General features: G+C 37.8%; 1 protein-coding gene across 2 annotated transcripts in view; it reads left to right on the top strand.

Moving 5' to 3' along the window:
• The first annotated feature begins 95 nt into the window (after window positions 1–95).
• The window catches only part of BMT2 (base methyltransferase of 25S rRNA 2 homolog), a 34706-nt gene continuing 11358 nt past the window's right edge, over window positions 96–23443 (top strand). The window contains exons 1-3 of one of the 2 annotated variants that reach the window (XM_027880930.1): window positions 96–289; window positions 10437–10578; window positions 19314–19487. In XM_027880930.1, the coding sequence (XP_027736731.1) occupies window positions 142–289; window positions 10437–10578; window positions 19314–19487 (464 nt within the window). In that variant the 5' untranslated portion in view covers window positions 96–141. Of the gene's footprint in view, window positions 290–1066; window positions 1186–10436; window positions 10579–19313; window positions 19488–23443 lie in introns of those variants that run through there. The other variant, XM_027880931.1, reaches the window with a different exon arrangement.

Below are 23443 nucleotides of genomic sequence, written 5' to 3'. Positions count from 1 at the left end.
AGCTCCCGCGGCCTCCCCGGCCCGGCAGGACTGCGTGTCCCGGCAGGCCGAGCGGCGGGCGGCGCGCATGCCCGGCCGGCACAGCCCGGCACAGCTCCCGCCCCTCGGCCGGGCCGTGCGCGGCGGAGCAGCGGGAACACCATGGAGGCCGTTCCGCAGCCCCGGCCCCGGCCCGGAGGGGCCGCCGCCGCCCCGCCACCCCCGGAGCAGGAGCGGAAGCTGGAGCAGGAGAAGCTGTCGGGGGTGGTGAAGAGCGTCCACCGGCGGCTGCGCAAGAAGTACCGAGAAGGTAACGCGGGGGAGGGGCCGCCCCGGACGGGCCCCCGCTGCCCCCGCCGGCGGCGGATCGGGGTGTCCCCCCGCGGGCGGGGCCGACGGGCCGGCCCGGTACCCCTGGCGCTGCCGAGAGGGTGGAGGGTGGCCGGAGCAGCGGCCGGGAGCAGCTCCGCGCTCGCTTCCTGCTCCTCCCCGGCAGAGCGGGGTCGCCGCTGCCATCGGTGCCCGCAGCCCCGCCGAGGGCACCTGGCTGGAGCTGCCGGAGCTGTGCCGCTCTTCTAGAGCTTCTGGCAGGGCGGCCCCCTTCCTGGCTGGGAGGGAGCGTCCCAGTCAAATAGCCGTGTTTTCCAAACCGAGGATCTGCAAGAGCGAGGACAGTAGGTCATGAATGCCAAGAGAAATTGAATGGTGATCTGGAAAGGCACAGGTCTTTGTGAAATGTACATTTCTCTGGTCCTTCAGTCGTAGAGCAGTAGTTCAGGCTGGAGCACTAAGCAAAAGGGTTGGGGTAAAGCTGTTGTAAAATAAATTATTTGGAGTCCTTGGAAAGTCTACTTTGTCATCAGTATTAATGCCCTTATGCAAGGTTCCTGTGGGGGGTAATGAAATGCTTTAAAACCTCTCTGAAATGCTAGCACAGATTGTAGAACATTCGTCTATTCATTCTTGCAGTCCGCAGCTCTTTGGTGTGTACCTGCAGAAGGACACACATAAAATGGGGATCTCTTCCTGTTGTAGGCACTAGTTCTTGCCTCTCCTCTATATCTGCTTATGACACTTGGTTGAAGAAACAAGGTCATACTGCCTTCTGGATTTCCAAAGTCTCCCCTGGAGCCAGTTCATGGGATTTGGGCACAAATACCTACCTATCTAGACACTGACTGAATGTTGCTGTTTGTTTTGGCCTTGGTGAGCCAAAACTGAAGTATCTCCCTTCTTCACTCAGATGTTGGGAGAATGAACCTAATATATTCAAACACTGAAAATCTGGCAAAGGAGTCCAGCTTTTAGCATTATGTGTTTCTCTGTTATTCCAGAGTGCCTGCAGATTAAGACAGACAAACGTTGGCAGTGTTAACTTTATTTTTTTAAAGTGACCGATCCCTGTAACAACTGATTTTTTTCAGATAAAAGCCTAAATTACATGGAAGTCATTGTAAGCCTACTGCTCAACAAAGAGCAAGTTTGTGTGCAAGGGTAGGTTGTATGTAACTGGTTAAGCAAAAGACACAATAGCACGCTCATTTTACTTTGTATGTCCTGTAAATCATGTGTCAGTGAAAACTTTAGAGTGATTTTTCCAGTCCTTCTAAATTAGCAACATGATATGTCATTTCACTGAGAATTCAAACCAACAGTTCATCACATCTGTACAACAAGGATAGCTCCACCCATTACCTACTAGTCCAATAGTAGGTGGTCCTTACAAGTTACTAGTGATTAGTGGTCATTTGTACTTCATGTTAGGTTCTTTTAACTTAGGAATTTTATTTTTCATGTCTTTTCTACCTACATCTCTCTAGGCTTCTAAAAGCAGATTTGAGAATCTCCTTCTTAAAAGCCATTAGTGCCATTCTGAAATTGTAATACTAAGACATGCTTGACCTCTGAAGGATCTTTTCTTGGATTCTTTTTTTCTCTAATACTCGGTGACGCTAACGGGCAAGTAACTTAGCCTGAAAAAATCAAAGATGGCAGTTTGCTAAAGCAAAGCAAAAAATCAACAGATAATCTGTAATTTCTCAGTGCAATTTGAATTATAACCTGAGTATGAAAAAGCAAAGAGAAAACACCCACATCCTTGCTTGTGTACTTGCAGCTCATGACACAGGGAAAGTGTCTTGACTCCACAGCACGGTGCACTCACCTACTCATGAAGCAGTTGCATTATTCTGTATTATTCCAGTCTTGTCTTGTCTTCTTTTTCCTTTTTTTTAAACTCTCTACCTCTTCTTATACTTACTAGAGTTCTGTGAAGCTAGTTTCCATTTTGTTTAAAAAAGCAAACATGTAAAATTGCTGTTACATGGACTTCAGTGCTTTGTAGGAATTAAATTAAATTAAAATAGAATTGCATATTAATTTTGTTATTAGATGGAAAAGCACGTTGACTGCCCTTCTGAAAGCTACATTATTATGTTGCACAGGGTAGATATGTTTAAGAAAGCCCTTGATACTGTAATATGATCTTAAGTTATTGTCTTCTCTTAGAAGTATTGCATTAGATCTGTCCTTGAGACACTGAGACGTGTGTTGACAGAAGTTACATAGGCTTGATTTTAATAAGCTGATTTCTTGTAGAATTCATTTGTCTTGCTGATGTTAGCAGGATTTGTATTCTAATGGACAATTGTAAAAGGTAAGCTAGAGTACTATCTGAGTTGCTTATAACTGTCACCATTGCTATAATTTTGTTTCATTTCTGCAGTGGTTTCCCTCTTTTTTGAAGATGAGCCAGTGGAAAAGCGACAGTATGGTCCAAAACTGCAAGCTAACATGTTTTTGCAGAAGTTGCATGCTTGTCAAAGTGCAAGAGCAATATTTCTTAACTAGGGATGCATCGCAGCAAATTTTTTGCTATTACTAAGGAATTGCTACAGTTTAGTCAGCATCATGTCATCTAACGGATTTGATTTTTTTTTAATTTTTTTTTTTCTGGTTAAAAACTAACTCTTGAGATTGATCAAAACTGAACCTTGTCTTATTTTTTAATTTCTGTACTTGTTGAATTGCTTCTACTAACAAGTGTAGTGTGTTGACTTTTTATGTACTTCTGTACTGTGACTCATGTCATATCATAGTCCCAGAGCATGCCAGTATATTTAGGACAAGCATTTATCATCTTTGAAATGGTGCAGCTGAAATACTTCTAAATTTTATTTAATTAAAATGAAAATTGATACTATTTTATGACATGAGGTTTAAGGTATGGTTGCCTTTAAAGTTTGCACACCACAGTTTTGAAGTGAAGCTTTCATTATAAATCCCATAATATTTTACATTTTGCAGGATTTAATTATTGCTATCATTTAGTTAGCCCATAAATTTGAAAAAGCACCGGCTGCAGCACAAGTTTGCACCTTTTGAACAAACAGGTTTATGTCACCTTCTTCCCTGCTCCTTTATTGCCCCAGCAGGGAAGTTCATGCTCCTATTGCAGCGTCAGCATAATAAAATCTGTACCTATGCATCAGCTGCTTCCAATTTTTTCTCCTGCATTTGCACAAATTACCAAATTCAGTAGTTTCTGTTAAAAGCGTTCATCTCTGTGTTGGTGGTGTTAAGGTGGAGCTCGTAGTCCATCCAACAAAGTCAGACCTGGGGAACAGGAGAGTGAAGTTTCCAGCAGAGTAGATCCAACACCTGGGGGCAGTAATTGCTTAAACTATCAGAAACAGACTCCCCAGTGTTTGTGTGACAGCCATCAGAGACTTGTAGCAAATCAGAGGCACAGATTAGTCTTCAAGCTGATCTGAGCTGACCCTGTAGATGCTGAAATATCAGATGAATTGTGCCCTCTGAGTCTGTTTAGCGTAAACAGATGGATAGGAACTTTATCTGATGGGTCAAATGTAAAGATCCACATTTTGGTCAACTCAATCCTTTCTGTGTAAGTAAGGAGGAACACTGATGCTGAGTTTTTGCACTGATTCTTGCACTTTGGGTTTTTTATATTTTATTCTGCAGTATTTCAGGTAAATCCTGAGAAATGTGAAGCAAAACTAGTCAGCCAAGAGAAGGAAAATATTAGCTCTGATTGCTTGAACTTTGTCCAAGTTGAAGTTCATGTTCTGTACATAGACGTGTAAAATTGGAAAACATTGAAGCCAAAAATACCTAATGTCTTTCATAAGGAATGCTAGATATGCTTTTAGAAGACAGATGTTCAGTAAGTTTATCTTGTATATACTGAAAATTATGAATGTCATAATTGCTGATACTCTTCATGTAATTAAATTTTCTTATCATTGCCACAGCATCCATACATTAGTGGTACAGCTAAATTTCAACAGACAAGGTTAATGAGGAAATTTTTGTCAGATATTCATGGAAAGTTAATTTGAGCTTTAGCCTAGTGAACAGTGTAAGACTGCTTTTCCCATTTACTGTTTAATATGTTGTAGAAGCTAGTTTACAGTTTCCAGTAAGTGAGAGCTGGTCTTAAGAGACTGAAAATGAGATGGATTTTTTTCATTCTGCGGTGCATTGCCATCAACAAAAAAGAAAAGTCAGATATTTTGCTAGGCATTGCTATGGCCAGCAGCCTATCATCTGAAGTTATCCAGTGTTGTCATGGACACTCATTAGTTGTGGGGATAGGTTTGCTTTTTTACAGTGATCAATATTTATTTTTATTAATTTATTATTAACATTAATAACCATTATACAAATATTAACGTGTCAGTTTTGTTTCTGTCTTTCGTTGGTAGTCAGTGTATTGAACTTATTTTCTCTTCTACCAGAGCCATCAAAGCTCTGGTAGAGAAGAAAATAGGCAATTTGCTGTAAATGGAGGTATTGAAAAAGGAGTGTATTGAATCTGATTTTTTACATTATTTGTATTTGCTAAGGCTTCAGGCCCTTAAACCCTTGTTTGGTCTCTTTTGTTTTTTTTTTTTTCCCCTCAATTACAGCTACCTTGAATTCAGAATATTTTAGTTTTCCAAGAGGAAATAGTGGCAGTTTTAATTCCACTTTTTCTCAAGTGCTAAAATAATGTTTCTTTTAGACGTAGTTGTTGCTTAGGATCTAAACCTGCACTGAGTGTACCTGAAGGCTTAAATGCACAGTGTCAGTTAAATTTGGGGTCGCAAAGTTTACTTGGTGATGGATGAAGTATTTTGTGCTTAGTCTTGAGATTTTCAGAGATGGCAGCACTGTTTTTAGAAGAGTACCAATGAAATTAAGGAAAATAGTTATTACACATCCCTTCTTTTGAGTGCAGATAATACTTTTATATTTATTATACTTCTATATGACAAATATTTTACTGCTTGATAAAACAGAATTATTCAGAACCATTGTTTGGGGTTTTATTCCATTCCAAAATGAAAAATACTACCTTTAGCGAAACTGAACTCTATTTCCTTTATTTTACTGAGGGTTGTGTTTTGTTAAAAATACCAATTGATATGATTTGTTCTGTCAGAAGTTGGAGAATAATTGACTAATTAATTTTTCTGTTTACTTCATAAGCATGCTTTAAATGACAGTTCAATGTAACACTCTACAAGTAAGTGTCTTTTAAAAATGAAATAATTTTTTTAAAAAATGGGAGGGAGGAAAGCTGATTTTTTTGTTCCTAATAATAGACTTCTGGGAGAGAAGAGTTATGGTGTAGGATTATCCCATCAAGAATGGTCTTCTCACACTGTTCTAGGGAGCTTTGATGAGACCTTGTAAATAAATGTGGAATGAGGGGAGTTCTTACCAATCTTGATTCTTCTCTATTAGAAATGTTTTCAGTTATTGAAACTTACAGCTAATGTTAGGTTTCCATTACTGTTCCCACAATTAAAATTATCTTGTAATTGAAAAATAACTTCCATGTTCCTGACCTGTTGTCTTTGTGACAGTATTCAGCAACTGCTGATTACTCTGTGGGCGAGTTCAGGGTTATGACTCGGATCTTCTGCAGGCAGTATTAATGTGGGTGGAAAATATTTAGATGGATTCATCTGTTCTAGGTAAATAGTATTAGATTTTTGTTACTGCATTAATAAAGGGGTGTGCTACAGAGAACAAGTTGGTCAGTCACATGGTCACTGACAGAATTCTTGGAAGTAGTGGGCTTTGGCCTTTCTTGTTCTTAAAGGAATAGTTCAAGGTGAAAAGTAGGTAATTTTTTTTTCTAGGTAATTCTGCATAAAGTAGAGCAAATATTAAATAATTCTAAAATAACGTCACTATAGTGATTTGACTTTGTGAAACTCGTGTTATGAGCTAGGTTTGCCACTCAAACTTTCCAGCTGAACACTGGCATAACTGGTTCCTTGATGGAGATCTGAGCTATGTGAAGATCTCTGAAGATTCAGTGCTCAAAAGAGGTTTTAAATTGCCTAAAGGGTGATCTCTAGGTGCACAGTAAGAGTGCTGAGTTGCCTTAAACTTGATATTATGGTATAGTCATGAGTATGTGAGATGAAAAAAGTAATACACAAAATCAGGTATTAACTTTAAGATGTGATCAAAGGTGCAAGACTTTTTGTTCAATTAGATTAGCGTACCGCAAATTACTATTTTATTTGCTGTGTTACAGATTGCTTAACAGAAGATTTTATTTGTCTTATTTTTCTAGTAACTATTTGTTTTATGGTCAAACCTTGCTGCGTATTTTACTGCCTTTTTGGTTACACAAGCAAGAATTTATTGATTCATAAATAAATGTTTAACTCTAGTAGAGTTAATGCAGTATTTGCACAGGGATTATAATGTGTTGCTTGAAAAATTAATACACAGTGGGTTATAATGTATTGATCGAAAAAAAATTAATACGTAGCTTTTCTGTGTTCTGGGTATCAGGTTGAAATTGGATGCTGCAAGACCTATTGTAGTCACTCTCAAAATCTCAAGAGATAGGAAGGATTATTTGCATTTTCAACTCAGTATTGGAGCATGATTCTGGATTTAAGGTTCCTGTGAAACTAGTATGCCCATTTATGTCTTCTCAAAGCTCACTCTGGAAAATAGCGGGGAAAAAAAAAAAAAACAAACAAAACAATCCATTGCCATGCTACTTGCTCAAGGGAAGCTTGACTTCAGACCCTTCTTTGAAAGTCCCTGCACAATGGTGCCAGTGTTTTAAGATGACCCTTTTATCTGCAGTTGTTTTGGAGCTTCTATTCATGAAAGGGCAGAGAAACAGGCATCATAAAAGTCAGTATTGACAGTGGTTAACAGCAGATACTGAGGCAAGAATAAGTGAGATGTGCTGCTGGATTATCACTGTGTGCTTGCTTACCATTCTGCCTTTCAGTGATTTCATGGTTTAGGAGGTCCTGAGGTAGAAATTGCATCTTCAAATATGGAGTTTGTTTTTCAAAAAAAATCCAAATACGGATTTTCTTTTCATAGTTTGCCCAGCTGCATGGACTTTAAGCTTAATTATACATTTTATGAGGAAATAACTTTTTTTTTTTAATGTCCCCTACTCCTAGAGCAATGAGACAGTTGCTCCATATTTACATTTCCTGTCAGTTGTGATCCTGTGGAGGTATGTCTTCTCCTGCTTTTACCTATATTCTTCTTTCTTCTATTTAAGTGTTCCTTGTACAAAAGCTGTGCTGTATCTGTCCCACGTAGCCATTTTTGTATCTCTGTATTGGTAAATGAAGACAAACCAGAAGTGCACACAAGAATTGACTTGATACAGAATATGTGATGAAATTACTTTGTGATGAATTTTTCACTTTTGTTCTGCATCTCTCTCCTGTATCATTCTACTCTCTATCCTATGTTATTCATATCATTCAGTTTCTTGTCAGCCCAGAGCCAAGAAGCAGTTACTGTCGTAGGCAGCTCTGTTGTAACACAAAGATCACGTCCCAGCGTGATGTCTGTCAGCTTTGGGTCTGTTGCTGTATATCTAAATTTAAGATCTTTTATCTGTGAATGCGTTTGACCCTCCTCTGACTTTGAGGGAGAGGTGCAAATCTGTGCCTTGTTCAGAAGGAAGAAAGAGCTGCTATGAGAGCAGGATTTGGTGATAGGAGACATCACTGCTTTGCTGTAAGTAAGGACTGGCTAGTTAAGAACATCTGGTTTTTGCATATTTCTTCTTTCCCATCTGTCTTATTTCTTAACGTTTAAGGAAGAGGGTTATTTGGCAATTGAATAATTGCTTAAGAATAGACCAGATGAAGTAGTGAACTAAAAGAACAGTATTAAACTTTGGATTCTGTATTTTTGGTATTTTTCTTCAGTAAGTCTTCATTCATTTACTTTTCACTTTCTAATTAGCCACGTATTCTTTAAAAAAAATCTTTAGCAAGTGCAGATCATTCAAGCATTTCACAGTTGTCTGGAGGATGCAATAAGATCCAGAGTATTGTGTCAGAGAAACCATGACACTTTATCTTACTTGCACCAGAATTAATTGGCTCTGGAGAATCACTTTGAACTTGGCTAGTGCTTTCTTGACGTGGGGCTGTATAGATTCTGCATTTCAATGACACGAGAAATACAGATTCCTCAGAGTTGTACTTGTTTTTCCCCCTTTGCTGGTAGACCACTATCTATGCTATTTTCTGCTCTCTTTTCTCAGTAGAGTTAATTCTGTTCTGCATGATTGTTTGTTCATAAGACTCTCCTGAAAGCTCTCGGAAACTGGCCCACAGGTTTTATCAGAAACCGCTGTGGGGGCCTACCTGTGACTTGGGTGTTTTCTCTGCTCTAGTGGTCAGCCTGCTCGTACCTTTTCTATAAAGCATATCTCTCTGAACTTGGATCATTTGAGAAATAATGAGGGATGCTATTCAGTATTACACCTTTTTTTTATTTTTTTATCTTTTTGTCCAGTGCAATAACTTTCTTGTATATGCTTGTTGAATAACAAGCAGAGTACGTGATTTCTTTCATAGCTTCCCTGTTTTGATAAAACTAAATCATAGCCACTCCCTTCCATCTTAACTGCCATCTCACACAAGGGAGTATAAACACATAATTTTAAACTTGACTCATTTTGATGATTGTACAAGTGTGCTGGATGATTATTTTTTTAAGAGAAAATTGCTATGACATCCCTAAAGCAAACTGAAATAGGGAGTAACCTATGAGTGTGTGGTTTAAATCTTTTAAGTATACGTCTATACTTGTCAATCGTAGCCAGTCTTTCTGTAAGTGGAGGACACACGAGGTGAGGTTTGTTACTGCTTTGCACAGGAGAGAAAAAATAAAAAGATTACCACCAAAAGAAATTATTTACTGCTAATTAAAAAAAAGCATGTGAAAGAAACTACCATAAGTGGGTTAGAAACAGAAATCTCTTACTGATATGAGGACAGGTCCTTCCATAAGCTACTTTCAGGCCTTAACAGACATTAATTGTTAGTTTATGCCTGATACAATTTTAAAGTATTACCTTCTAAGGTAAAGGTGCTACAAAAACTGGCTCTGGAACCATGTTGTGAAGTGTGTTTGTCGTCCAAATCAAACCTTAAAGTACAGCTGTACTCTTGAAAACTTGTTTTTAGCTCTACTAACTTGTAGGTGCAAAATTGGTACATAATCTTTATTCTACAGATTGACATATATTCTAGATGCATGCACACATTTGTGATTAAGAAACACAAAACAAGTTAGCATCATACCAGTGAACATGTATTTTTTCTTTCTTAGAGCAGAAACATGCTTTTAGTAAGGTACACCAAGGGTTTGCATGCTGTAGAAAGCACAATAGGAATTGTGGCTAGCCACTACTAGTTATTTTTGTTTAGCAGTACATTACGTAAAGCAGGCTAGGAGAAGTGGAGACTTGACCGCAAAAGAAGGAAAATCATCATGTTTAATTACTTTGAAGTGCCAGAACTTAACCTGCAAGACTTCTTTTCAGCGTGTGAACGAGCATGGAAATAAATCTGTCCCTAGAGATCAGCAGATGAGTTTGTCTGTGATTTCCTGATCAGAGCCAGTTTGATTCTTCAGTATTGTCCTTGAAGAAGCTATTTCACTGGGACTGGCTTGATTAGACAGAAATCAGTGAAGGCTTGAATTTCTTTTCCAGTGTATCCAAAGAAATCTGTATTCTGGGTTAAAATTTTTTTTTTGGCTTTTCCATGTAAGATCATCCACAGTATTTGCCATGGACATGAATGCTAGTAACAAACCTTTCAGTCTTTTATTTCTAAAATGTTTGTCATGTTAATGCTCATGCACAGAAACCTGAAAGCGAAACTTCCCAGGGACTTTAATTTCAGAGAACAAGCTGAACAAAATCTCTGTGCTGATAATATTTCTAGTTTCTCAAGTACCTGATAGCCCCTTCCTGCTCCTGGAATTTTGCGTTTAGCTAGAGAAAGGGGACCTTGTTTTCTGTTCAGAGCAGGTAAACTAATCTCTTAGTGCATTATGTAAGTTTTGAACTGGAAGATGGGTGTTTTGCCATGGGGATAATGAGAGACTTTGTATCTGATGTGCATTTTGTTTTGTTTTGTTTTGTTTAGTGGGAGACTTTGATAAGATCTGGCGTGAGCACTGTGAGGATGAGGAAACTCTGTGTGAATATGCTGTGGCAATGAAAAACCTTGCAGATAATCACTGGGCAAAAACTTGTGAAGGGGAAGGCCGAATTGAATGGTGTTGCAGGTAAATCTTAATGTATTTGAAACACACAATTGAACGCTTCTACTTGCAGTTATTTATAATACAAAGCTTAAGTGTTTCTGACTTTTTTGCCAGTATTTTAAATTTGTTCTACAACGTGTTAATTATTTATTTCTTCCTAAAACCAATACCTTCTTAGTGTTCCAACTTACTAAGGAAATAGCTTATCAAGATAACTTTTGTCATGAGATGATCTGTTTTGCAATATTTTCAACAGTCAAACAGTGTTTTTTTTCCTGACATACTGAAACTGTTTGCAAGTAGGCCTATGAAGTAATTTTCCATGCTTTTTAACCTAAACTGAGTAAATGCAGTGATTGTAGCTCAAATTTAGTTTTCAGGGTTTTGGTTTGATTTATGTGTATAATAGTGCTTGATCTCTAAATGCAAATCTCTGGTACTTAGTTTTCGATTCTTAATCTCCTGCAACAGACTTTAACCACCATGAAACTTGTTTCAAATGTATTTAAAACTTAAAAATTCCTATTAGTCATAAGCATTTATTTTTTGTTGGACTTATCTGAATTGTGACATAATGAAATAAGAAGCTAAACTATTTCAATCCTTGAGGAAAATAAATTCTTAAAAGAGAAGAAATGTTGGTCATTCAGAATTGCTGCATACAAGGAATTGGCGCCCAAGACATACTATAGAACCTGTACAGCAGAATAAAACAAATTGCTGTTGAAATTTTAATGGCAAGAGAGTTTATCAATGGTCCTGCCTTTGCAAATGACTTCAGAAAAGTAAAAAGTAATCTGGTGTACCAGTCTGTAGGACCTGCAGGTGACTGTTGCAAAGTGCTGAGCAAAATTCAGCAAAGAATAGCAAATGTGGTATCATTAAATTTAAATTCCCTTGAGCCCAAAAAAGGAGAGATGATTGACTGTGAAACAGTTGATATAGAGTACATCTTAGTGAGAAGTTGAGGTGTTCTCTGGCTTCTGGGAATGGAGCAAGTAATAACAAGCTAGGGGTTTTTTTTCCTACCATAGAATTTTACATATTTGAAAAGCATTCCTTTACTTACCAATCTTTTATCCTTTAGCTTGAATATAACCCACCATAGTTAAGTGTTTCTTTATAGACCTCTTTCTGGACATGCCTTGTGTATCTCTATCCCAATTACAAGAGAGGTGATTTGGTTATAAAAAACTATACCTAAAAATGGACAGAACATTTCAGTGTCCTGGTCAGGGATAAATAAAATAAACAGATTTTACTGATGATGTAGTAAACTCTTGTTTATGCTGTTGATCTTGTTTGGTGTGATTTTGGTATTTTTGGTGGTGGTGGTTTGGTTTGGGTTCTGTTTGCTTGTTTTGTTTGGGTTTTTTTTTTGGTTGGCAGGGCATTAATTTATGATCACTTGTGATCCTCAACTGCCTGTTTCTGTTTTACAGGCTTCCTCAGTTGCTAGTTGTTTTTTTGTATTTGTGTTATTCATTACTTCTGTGGAAATGCTGATACTTGTATTTCTCTGTTCTACATTACACTTTCTTGAATCCTACTGAATTCTAATACTGTAATTTCTTGCAGTGTCTTCCCCCACCCTACACTGGTTTAGCAACACTCTCAGATCCCTTAAGGAACTGGAACTGACTGTTCCGCATTTCAGGTTATCTGTGAAAAAACTAGTTGTAGAGGACCCAGGGCAGATTCCATGGAACATTGCTTGATATTTTTTTACAATTTGATTGTCATCTAATGTGTGAAACCTTTTTCAGTAGAGCTGTGTGGACTTAATTTCAGCTAAGCAGTATTCCCTCAGCTTGTGGCAAGCTTGTCTGTTACCCTGTAGAACAGGATTATGTTCTTTGTGGACAGGGGAGGACAGTTGATGACCTGTGTACTGAAGGTTTTGGGCTCTCGCTTGGTTTCTGTTATAGATCATTTACAAAGTAAACATTTAAGTAAGTGTCCAGTTTGGGCCTTGCAGCCTGAGCTTGTATAAGGAAGAGAATTCACCCATTAAGAAACACTAAAATACTAAGTTCAGATAAAGCGTGTGACTTCAGTTTGCAAAGTCAAGGGGTCAGAAGTTTTTACATCAGCAGAAAGAGAGGGGGGTACTTTTCATTTCTGTGTGTCACGGAATAAACCGAGGCCTGGGTTGCTAAATACCAGAACATACTAGATTGACTTAGTGTTCTGCAGTATTTTGTTCCTTCTCACAGTGCCAAGAGGTGTGCCAGACAGGTGGCAGGTCCCTTTGTTGTTACTCCTCCTTGTGCCTGAATGCATAATTGCATGCAAGAGAACTTAAGTGAAGGCTTTTGCTCAATACTTATTACTGTGTCACCATGACAGCAGGAAGAGAGCTGTTTTATATTAGATGAATTTTAATTTGGGACTGAAATGCTGAAAATAATTTGGAACCACCAGCGTATCCCTGCTGAACAAAGGAGAGACTGAGTTTTGTTTTAATTTGAAGGAAGATCTTTTCAGAGATCTGAAACTGAGAAGTGTTTTTACCATTAGTAAAAAAGGAAAAACAGCACAAAAGGCTTTGTGGGTTTTTTTCTTTCCTTCATTTTCCTTGTATTCTATTAGCATCTGATAAAATAAATCAGAGAGTGCAGAATAACAACTAGAAAAGCTCCATGTACTTCTCAGGATCAAGAATAACAGTTTTGTTGCCGAGTTCTCCTTTCAAAAGTTTCTAGCAATTTAGTTGAAGGTACTGGAAAAATTCAGACATTACTTCTTAAACCAGATGACATAGAAGTTACTGGTTTTTTTCTTTAGTTTTGATTTAAAGAAGCACATATCCAGACTCTAGAAACTGTAAAAGATGGAAAGCAGTAGATTATAGACTATGCTGATGGCCATATGCTGAGTTGTATGGGACCGGTTTTGTTTCAAGGCAACATTATAGAATTGTGAACTGGGGAGAGAGACAGCAGAAGAGCGATTAAAACTTCATCCACTTACAGATCCAGGTTAATGATCCCCTGAACAGTGATGTAAAAAGCCTGAGCAACAGTCAACTGTTCTTTCCTTCCATTCTTTTTATATATTTAGAAAATTGTGAATAGTAAATGGTATTTGCAGATTGACACTTCTGTTTCATTTCTATTACAAGACAAAATTAAGAAGAACCCTGAAGTAGGGTAAGATGGTGCTTATTCTAATTGTCCTAACTCTTTAATTTTTGCTGGCATAGGTAGGCTGATGAACCTTTGTGTGGGCAGTGAATACCAGCCTGTTCTGGTCCTAGTTAGAACAAAATGAGCTAGACCAGCAGGTTTACTTCTTTCTGTTGCTTTTGCATCAGTGTTAAGACTTGTGTTGACTTGACTGTTTTTTTTAAATAGTTAAAGTGCAGATTTTATTTTTTGCTATAGTGACAAAACAGTGTCTGGACCTGTATTGTTTTTTAAAAACTCTTTTGACTGTTTCGTGAGTGAAGAAATATGGTCCTGTTGAAATTAGTGTCAGGTGAGTACAGAACTGTTTAGAAGAATTTGCAGAGAATAGATGTGAGGAGCTTATCTTAAAATGTCGTTTACTGAGAAGGAATCTGTTAGTGTCTGCTCTGTATCCATAACTAATAATACTTTCATTAGAAGTCTGCTAGAATAAAGTCTATTAATTACATTTGTAAATTTGCAAAGAGAAAGGAATTGTCACTCTGAGAGCAGAATTAAAATGGAACACTGTTGTTAAATATACTAAATATTATCAACTATATTAAACATTATCAGCTGTAGAAATACAGGCCAGGGAACAATTGGTCATGTCGGTCTTTTGAAAAGCCATTTGGGTTCTGTAGCAGGGCACAAACTGAATATGAAGCACACATGGGATGCTTTTGCAATAAAGGCAAATATCATACTGCAGGGTGTGAATGAGATTGTCAACAAGATATGTGAAGTACTGCTCTGACTTTATTTAGCATTACACTTAGACAAAGTATCACCTTGGCCACTGCATTTAAAAAAATAACAAACAGCAGCTCACCTCCAAGAATGATAAAGAAATTTTGAAAAATCTTCTAATTTTTTCCACAAAAGCCTCAAGGTTCTTTTCTAGACAGTGGAGCTGTCTAGTCAAAAGAAGGAGGGAAGGATAAGTAATCTCTTACAGGATCTTTGAGAATAACAGGTCTCTACTAGAACTGGAAAACTGATCATCTTTGATTTGGAAGATTGAATGAATGAATGTTTGCAAGCCCCTTAAACACTGTTTTGCAGGGTTTTTGATGAATGCATTTCACTTTCAGGAGAATGGAATTAAGAGGGAGGTGGCATAAGCAGGAGAAGGGAAACCATTTAAAATAGGAAAAGATGATGTTCAATGTTCACCCTTGTATGGCAGTCTCAAGTTTTGCTGTTAAACACATTGTTTGCCAGTGATACCAAATTGGAGGGAGTTGTTGACTCCCTGGAAGGAAGAGAGGCCCTGCAGAGAGACCAGGACAGTTGAAGGGCTGGGAAATCACCAAGTGTATGAGGTTTAACAAAGACAAGTGCTGGATTCTGCACCTGGGGTGGGTCAATCCTAGATGTGCATACAGACTAGGGAATGAGAGACTGGAGAGCAGAACTGCAGAAAGGGACCTGGAGGTCCTGATCTATGGCAAGTTGAATATGAGACAGAAACCATGATGGGAAGTCCAGACTTTCCTTCAGCTCTGAAGGGAAGTTTGTTATTTCTCTGTGTCCTCACTGAAAGTCATCTTCAGTGTTAGGTTTTGGTTAGTAAATATCGTAAGGAAAATTAGTCAAGCTCACTTTCTCCTCATAAAGCAGAAAGAAAGAGATGGACTGTGTCAGTTAACCAGTAAAACTGGGTGCTTGAAATCCTCAAGCATTGATTACAGCTATCAGAAACTGTCTTTTGCCATGATAAAAGTTGACCACACCATTTAATTTAGTTTAATTAAATTTAATTTAGAAGAGCTAATTACCAATTCTGTCATGGCTTTTAAATTTCATATAGTGTTTTTTGGCAATGTCACTCTCATTTTTTTCCTTTTATATTCTATTGAAATGCTTAGGTTTGGTCATCACTCTTTTTGAAAACTAAGCTTTTATTGCTGGAGAGTGTTAACAAAATAATATGTATTCATGCTGGCTCTTACTGAGACTTCCTTCACATGTCCAACCCACATAGCAGAGCAGGGGCTCAGTCTGAACAGATTATTTACCATGTGAAATTTGAACTATGGAAAACAGATTTCATTGAGGAAATACATAGATTTTGTTTCTTTCTTGGGGGTTTTGTTTCTTTTTTAAAGCAACAAATTGAGCTGCACACTTCACCCAGAAACCTGACCTGAATCTCTGCCAGCAAACTTAAAACAGTTTAGACCTGAAAGACTTACTTCACATTTTGTGTGAACTGTAGCAAGTGTCAGCTCAGGTAGCATTTACATTGCACAATTCTTCACAAGCAGGTATGTTAATTGTAAACCTAATATTGTATCATCAAAAACTGAATGTTTAAATGTCAGTTAAAAATGGAGCCATGTCAGTTCTCAGAATTATAAAATAGGTTCCTTAATTTTCTCTTTGTAGATAATTGAGATGCTGTGTTCATTACTTGAGACAGTTGTTAAATGCAGAATCTTCTGTTACTGCATACCCAAACCAGTGACCAGTGACAGCTTTTAAAGGCCATGAAATTAAACATGTGGCTACATCAGCAGGTTCCTGTGGGGTAACCTACAGAGTGCATTACCTCTGGTTAGCTACTAGCACAGTGCCTGCCCACGTGCTCATTGTTACCCCACAGTGAGTGTGAGGTTCACTTCCACAAGGGGACTACACAGGCAGCTCCTCTGAAGGCTCAGGAGCCAAAAGGGCAGTATGTAGTAATCATGCCAGAAGCACTGTGCCTTCAGAAAAGCACAAAAGGGAGATAACCCTTGGTGGTTACGAAGTGCATTGTGACCTGGGTTCTTTTTGTTTGGATAGGAAGATTTGGCTGGGGTTTTTTTTGTACTTTCTGGAACTGCACTGGTATGCAGACTAGGATCTGAATATGAAGAATTTTATCCATTCTTGGGCCTTCCTGTGGCTCTGGCCCTCTGTCTACCAGGGAAAACCCAGGAGTAGAAGATGCTTCTTCTTGTGGTTGACTTTGATAGTGTCTTATGTGCAGATGAGGAAGGTCAGTGAAGAAGAGTATAGAATTATGAGAACTCAGTTGACATGATAGACAGGGGTAGAAAGATGGAAAAAGTACTGATTTGCATCAGTACCAAAAATGAGGAAACAAAGCCTTCTCAGTGACAAGAGGAATTTATACTGTACTTTATGAGTAGGTGGTTTTCCATGCAACAGTGTTAAGCTGGGCAGCATACCAGCTCCTAGGGAATTAAAAAGGTGATAACATGAATAGTGGAGGAAAAAACCAACACATTCTCCCAAGGTTGTGAACTGTGTTGTGGTTTATATGTCAGCATCAGTGGCACTATAACACTATTTAAACTGCCATTGATTCTGAATGTTTTAAGAGATGTAATAAGAAGAAGACCTAGAATAAAAATAAAGAGAGTGGAAGGTGCTAACAAAGTGGTACCAGCAACTCACAAATTGAGGAAAAAGATTTTTCTTTCCAAGTTTAATTTTTTTGACTAAATGACACACAAAACTAAGTAGTTCTAAATTGATCACATGCTTATAAATAAATAATCCAGTATAGTGTAAAATACACTGTAATTAGCATACCAGCAGTAATTCAAGTGGTTTTCTTTGGTTCTCTTTTGTGTTTGTTTGTTTGTTTGTTTGTTTTAACTCTCTTTCCTGCCAAGTTAGGTGACTGACTCCTTCTGCTTTAACTTTGTTAATTTTAGAATTGTTGTCTTTCCATATGTGCAGTCTCTAATGGGTGGAGTTGGTATGGTTTTACAGTCTACATGTCTGGTAGTATTGCAGCCTGAACTGGAGCCTTTCTTTTGAGGAAAGGCTGAGGGAGCTGGGCCTGTTCAACCTTGTGAGGAGACAACTGAGATGGGACCTCATCAATGTCTTGAAGTACCTGAAGGGAGGGTGTCAGGAGGATGGAACCAGGCTCTTCTTGGTGGGGCTGAGCAATAGGACAAGAGGCAGTGAACAGAAACTGACACACAGGAATTTCCACCTGAATATGAGGAAGAACTTCTTTACTGTGTGACTCTGCTGCCCAGATAGGTCATGGAGTCTCACTCACTGGAGATATTCAAGAACTGTCTGGACACAATCCTGTGCAATGTGCTCTAGGATGATCCTGCTTGAGCAGGGATGTAGGACCACATGAATCACTGTGGTCCCTTTCAACCTTACTGGTTCTGTGGTTATACATTTCTGATTCAAGGTGCTTCTTTCCTACCTGTCTTGAAGTAAAGTGACTTCTGTCTGTACCTGTCTGATTGTGTATGTTTCCATCTAAGAAACTCAGTGCAACTCCAATGACTTTTTTTTTATCCTTCACATCTTATATGGTGTATATTTGGTGTCTAAAATACCACCAAACCTTAAATAAGGCCTATGAATTCCAAGTCCTTGTTGCAATTTGTGATTTAAATGCAGCATTATCCCAACACGTCCTTTCCAGAATTTTACGATCTGAAATACTGTTATCTTGTATCTGCTTTGTATAAGATATAACTAAACTACACTTGAATTTATGAGTTCTGGAATGTTTCCTTCAAACCTCTACTGCTTTGTTAGAGGAAAATGGAGTGAATTTCAAGAAAGCATCATAAAAATGGGTTATTCGTAAAACTTTCAAAATTTTTTTTGAAAAATTTCAAAAATTATTCAAATTCTTAAAATTTCAAAAATTATTCAAACAAGTACCTTTTCTGTTAAACTTTCCGTGCAAATACTTGGTTGACGCATCTAATTAAAAATACTGTATTGTGAAGGGAGAGTCAGGCTTTTTAATTTCACAGTAACAAATTGTTACCAGTTCTAGTTCTGTTTTGTGGATGAAATTCAGTTATTCTCGAACAAAATGCTTGCTTCTCATGCCCTAATGTTGACTACTGGTTGAAGTATGCCAGTGTAATTTAACTTTTTTGGTAACATTAATTTCTTTAAACTGGCTAACATTTCTCTTAAAGTTCTACTAGCTTATTTTATTCCAATTTCTATAAGAAAAATAATTAAGCATGGGAGAAAACTGAAAGCTAAAATAGGTCTTCCACAATAATACAGCTATTCCAGATATCTGTTAGTTAAAAAATGCTCAGGCAAACTCAAATAAAATTGAAAACTGGTGGATGTAAGTTAGCCTATAAGCCTGGATTATGTTTCTTTTCCCTCATATTATGTGCCTGACAAGACACGGATGTTTCAAAATCCTCTGTTTATGTGTTTACAGGGAGCTACTTAATAACTCTTCGCACCTCAGTGGAGAACTGTGGTGCTCAGGTGACTGCTGCAGTTTACCCTCTGGTGATGTTCTGACAAGACTTCTGCTGTCTTGTTTTAAAGGTCTATCCAGATAAAACTGTGTTGAATCTGTTTACTCAGCTGTGACTTATGGCCTAATTTGAGAGGGGAAAAAAAGTACAACAACCCACCACTTGACTTCAAATGTGTTGTTGGGTGTATCGCATCCTTTCTAAAGCTGTTTTACCAAAGTTGCAGTAAAACCCAGATTTGTTTAAAAGCTGACAGCACTTGTATCTCTTAAACCTTTGGTTTGTTTCTTACCTATAATAATGACCAAAAAGAGCATTCAGTTTTCCTGGGGAATTTTTCTTTTTGTTTTTTTTTTTTCAGTGTATGCCGAGAATATTTTCAGAACGGTGGAAAAAGAAAAGCACTTGAGAAAGATGAAAAAAGAGCCCTTCTTGCTTCTAAGACCACTCCAGCTTTAAATGTTCCTCAGACTCCCAAGATTGAAGATCCTTTGCCAAACTTTGGTTTGACAAATCATGAAACTATGACAGAAGAGTAAGTTTTATTTGTTTTCCAGACTTTTTTCCCCTTTTTGAGTTTTAAAATTTACCCTGACATTTTTCCCCATCTTTTATTAGATCAGTTGGATGTGTTTTTAATAGTTAAGAAGGGGCATCTTCATGTGAATATATACATTTCAAGAAGTTCTTATGTTGTAGTATATTTCAGTGGATGCCATAAAAAAAATTGCTTGAGATTGACAACTTAGTCGTCTTCATTTAAGTGCTAGAGCAGTTTCACTCTAGAATGTCATTGGTGTGTAATGCAATTTATATTAAACCTTGAGGTGAAATAAGGGAGATGTTAATTAAGTTAGAATCTAATGACTGTTCAGCACTGTTGAAAAGTCAATTGCTTATGTAAGTACTAAGTGCCAAATGTAAATATCAGAGTACTTAAAAGTTTCTCTTCATAAATAATTGCAGAGAAACTCTTGATTCCAATTATATACTTCAAAAGCAATTTTGAATTACAACACTTAACTTTTAATGTGCTAGCTTTCTGATGACTGGCTCTGCAAAAGTTGTAGTATCCTTGAGGTATTTTCCTAACAACAGTTTTAATTTTGTTTGTGACCTTCACTCAAGTAAGAATTTTATTTTTGGCGTTCAGGACTAACTGTATTATTTCAGTGAAGTCTCACCCTCAGTTTTTTTTTTCCTAAATAACATGGGTCATGTTTGTGGCTATTCCACTTGTAATGGAAAAAAATTGTATTTTGCAAATACAACAAAATAATGAAAGCATAAGCATAGAGTCTATAAACGTTACACTTATGACCTGTTTTATATTCTTTATAGACCAGTTCTTAGAACTGCCTGCAATACTGATTTTTTGTTCTGTTGTGTAGAGATTTTTTTTTCCCGTTATTGTAGCATGTCTTCTGTGATCAGCACTTACTTGAAGTTAGATGTAGTATCAGCTAGGAAAAGAATGAACAAGTTTCTAATGTTATTAGCACGTTTGGCCTTAGGAACTGGTATTTTTTGTGTCTCTCATGTTTGTTTAAATCAATAGGTTTGATGATCATACATTACTTAAAGCTTTTCTGTCGTTGGTGGGAGGCACTGTCAAAAAGCATTAACGTTCTCTTTGCATATACTCTATCTTCATACTTTCTGCAGTTACTAGTGGCTGTTGCAGAGCTAACTTCATCTGAGTTCCTTCTTGCTACAAGTGGTTTGTAGCCTTCCCTTTTGTTCTGACTTGTGTGTATAGAAAGTAGTTAATAGAGAAATTTTATAAATTATTGTCAAAGTATTTGTTAATATAGTGAGTGATGATTATTTTTATTTTCATTCTTAAAATTTTAAAAATATATACAGCCATAAAGACATTCCTGGCAAAGGCAAGTTTTATAATACCCGAGTAAGCAACAAATGATAGTAAGGTTTTTAGTAGCTGTACAGACCTTAAATCAGTAAGGTATAACTGGTCTAATCTACATTCCAATTGTGTAATGCTACAAATAGGAGTTGTGAGTTTGTCTATAGTAATGACTAAGACTGTGACTCTTTTGTTTCACTCTGGTAAGCATAAAGACAATAATTTTGTTCCTCCTATATATAATCCTCTCTCAAGTAGTATTAAAACCAGCTAAGAACTCCTTCTGAACTTACCTGTACTGGCAAGTTATTATAGATAGACTGTCCTGTACTTGGTAAGGAGCAAAGCTAACTTGGTAATAAAAGTTCAACAGCTAGTAAAAAAGATGCTGGGAGAAGTGGAGAGAAGTAGGCACTCAGGCACTCAGCTCTTAAAGGTGATGGTGGGAAATATTGTAGGAACCAGAAATGCAAAGTTTGCTGCAGATCAGAAAGCCAGTCAGCTACTTTAATGAACCCAGTTACAGTTGCTCAGGTTACTCACCTCTGCCAGAATAAAATTGATGAGTCTCTCAGAAATAACTAATGTGAGCAGTCCTTGTTTTTTATTTATATGAAAAGTAATGTATTGTCCACAGTGCTTCCTTCCATCCCAGACTGAGTTCTCTACATGTAATTAGAGACGTTTTAATGTCTCTAACATTACAACTGCATCTGTTGTGAAGCTGGGCATCAAAGTTACTCAGTCCTGCAAGATAAAAGTGGCTGTTGTCTGCTGGTTAACAGCTCCTCCCTTCAATAAATAAGGCCCTCCCTTGTTTTCTTTTTGAGTATTGTTTCTCTTCGTCTTCTGTCAAATTAAGCAGTCTTGCTTTTTGTATGGATTCTTCTGAGATGCTGATTTGACCTCTGATGATACAACCTATCATTCCTTCTTTCATGTGTTTCTCAGCAAGATAGACCTTCCCACTGGACATCTTTATATGTGGATGTTATGAAAGATTTGAGGCCTACGAGTGTTTCCACTCAGAACCAGATGTATATCTTGGTTCTGCTCTTCTGGCAGCATCATAGGGCTTCTGAACTGTTTCCTCATAGCATCCTTGATAAATAGTAGAGTAACTTAAAACTGTAAAGTAGGACATCAGCACTTGAAGTGAATTGTCTCAGACATGGGTGACTTTTTTTATGATCATGTAACTGTTCTCTTTTTATCTTCTTCAAAGAGAAAATGTTACTTACCTGTACTTAGCACCTAGTTGAATAATAGATGCATTTTTAAGTGGGCTAATAATCAAGAGCTGCAGTCCCTTCAATTAAGTTAGAATCATAGATCTATTTGGTTTGGAAAGGAACCTTAAAGATCATCTAGTCCCCATCACCCTGCCATGGGCAGGGACAAGTTCTTAAACTGAACAAGTGTGGGAATGTATTTAAAATGCACTCCTTTTCCGGGTTATGTCCCCTTCTTTACCAGTTTCTGATGTTTAACTGTTCACATTTTTGTTTTCTGTCTGCACATTACTACCTACAGAACTTTGAAGTCAAGATACGTTTTGAGATTGCTTATGGTGGCAAAGTACTTCTCATGTTTTTAATGTTGTCTTGACTGAAAATCATTAGGAAAGACATTGAAGGGTGATTAACAATGAATTCAGCAAGAGTACATTTCTGAGTGGCTCATGGGATCACTGATTGTCATGTAGATTACACTTACAGTTTCACTGAGGAATCTGAGTTAAGAGTTACAGTCTTAAAAGTTAGGTATCTGAACTAGTGATCTTCAGACCACCAGAGTCAGTGGTCCTTGACTTTGTGTATGTTTGGTAACAGGATCCAAGTGCTTCTTAAGAGCTTCAAAATTATTTCAGTCACCTAACTAGTATCTCATTCCTACTGATAACTGACAGTCTGAGGATTGCTACTAAGTGATTCATTGTACCACTATTCCAAGAGGCAGCAAAACCTGACAAGCAATAAGAAGTCAAGATACAAGTGAGCATCTGAAGCTGCTATTTTTGTGGTTTCAAAGTATATTTGCATTGAACACAGACTACAGGACTCCTTAGATGTGACACACTTATCAGAGTGAATTTGCCCTGTATCAAATGTCTTAGTTGTCCATTAGTGGTACATAAGAGTTCCTGACTTCTGCTTAGTTTGGAATACAGAGTTACAGGTTTCCAGAAATGTGCTCCGATGCTTTAGTAGTGTGAAGCAGTGTCCCCCTTTAAGCAGTCAAAAATAATGCTGCAGCAAAGAATGCAGGTTTTGTAAATACGAAGACAGAATACATCGTCATGATATTTTTCACTCTACCATAGGTGAAGTGAGCTCTTTTGGAAATCAGGCAGTTCTGAGCTGTGCGGCTTAATTTTGATCTCTACAAGTATTTCATTGAATGCTTCAAAGGAGAATGTTTAGTAAGTAAAGTAATGAACCGGGGAAGGTCTTTACACCTTCCAGCCTGCGCATTGGATTTTTTAGGTGAGACACAGTGTGCGCGGAACTGAGCCCACCCTTTAATCCTGAGGTTCATCTGCCGGGGCCAAGCACGCTTGGACGGTGGCAGCGAGGTCCTCAGGACGTAGATGGATTGCCTTACAGGGCTAACGAGCTCCATCT

The sequence above is a fragment of the Empidonax traillii genome, unplaced genomic scaffold, assembly GCF_003031625.1.
Source record: "Empidonax traillii isolate 1590-97213 ecotype Southwest subspecies unplaced genomic scaffold, ASM303162v1 scaffold80:size1517328, whole genome shotgun sequence".
Classification (NCBI taxonomy): Eukaryota; Metazoa; Chordata; class Aves; order Passeriformes; family Tyrannidae; genus Empidonax; species Empidonax traillii.
Note: the sequence above shows the minus strand (reverse complement) of the source record. Positions and strands in the feature narration are given on the sequence as shown.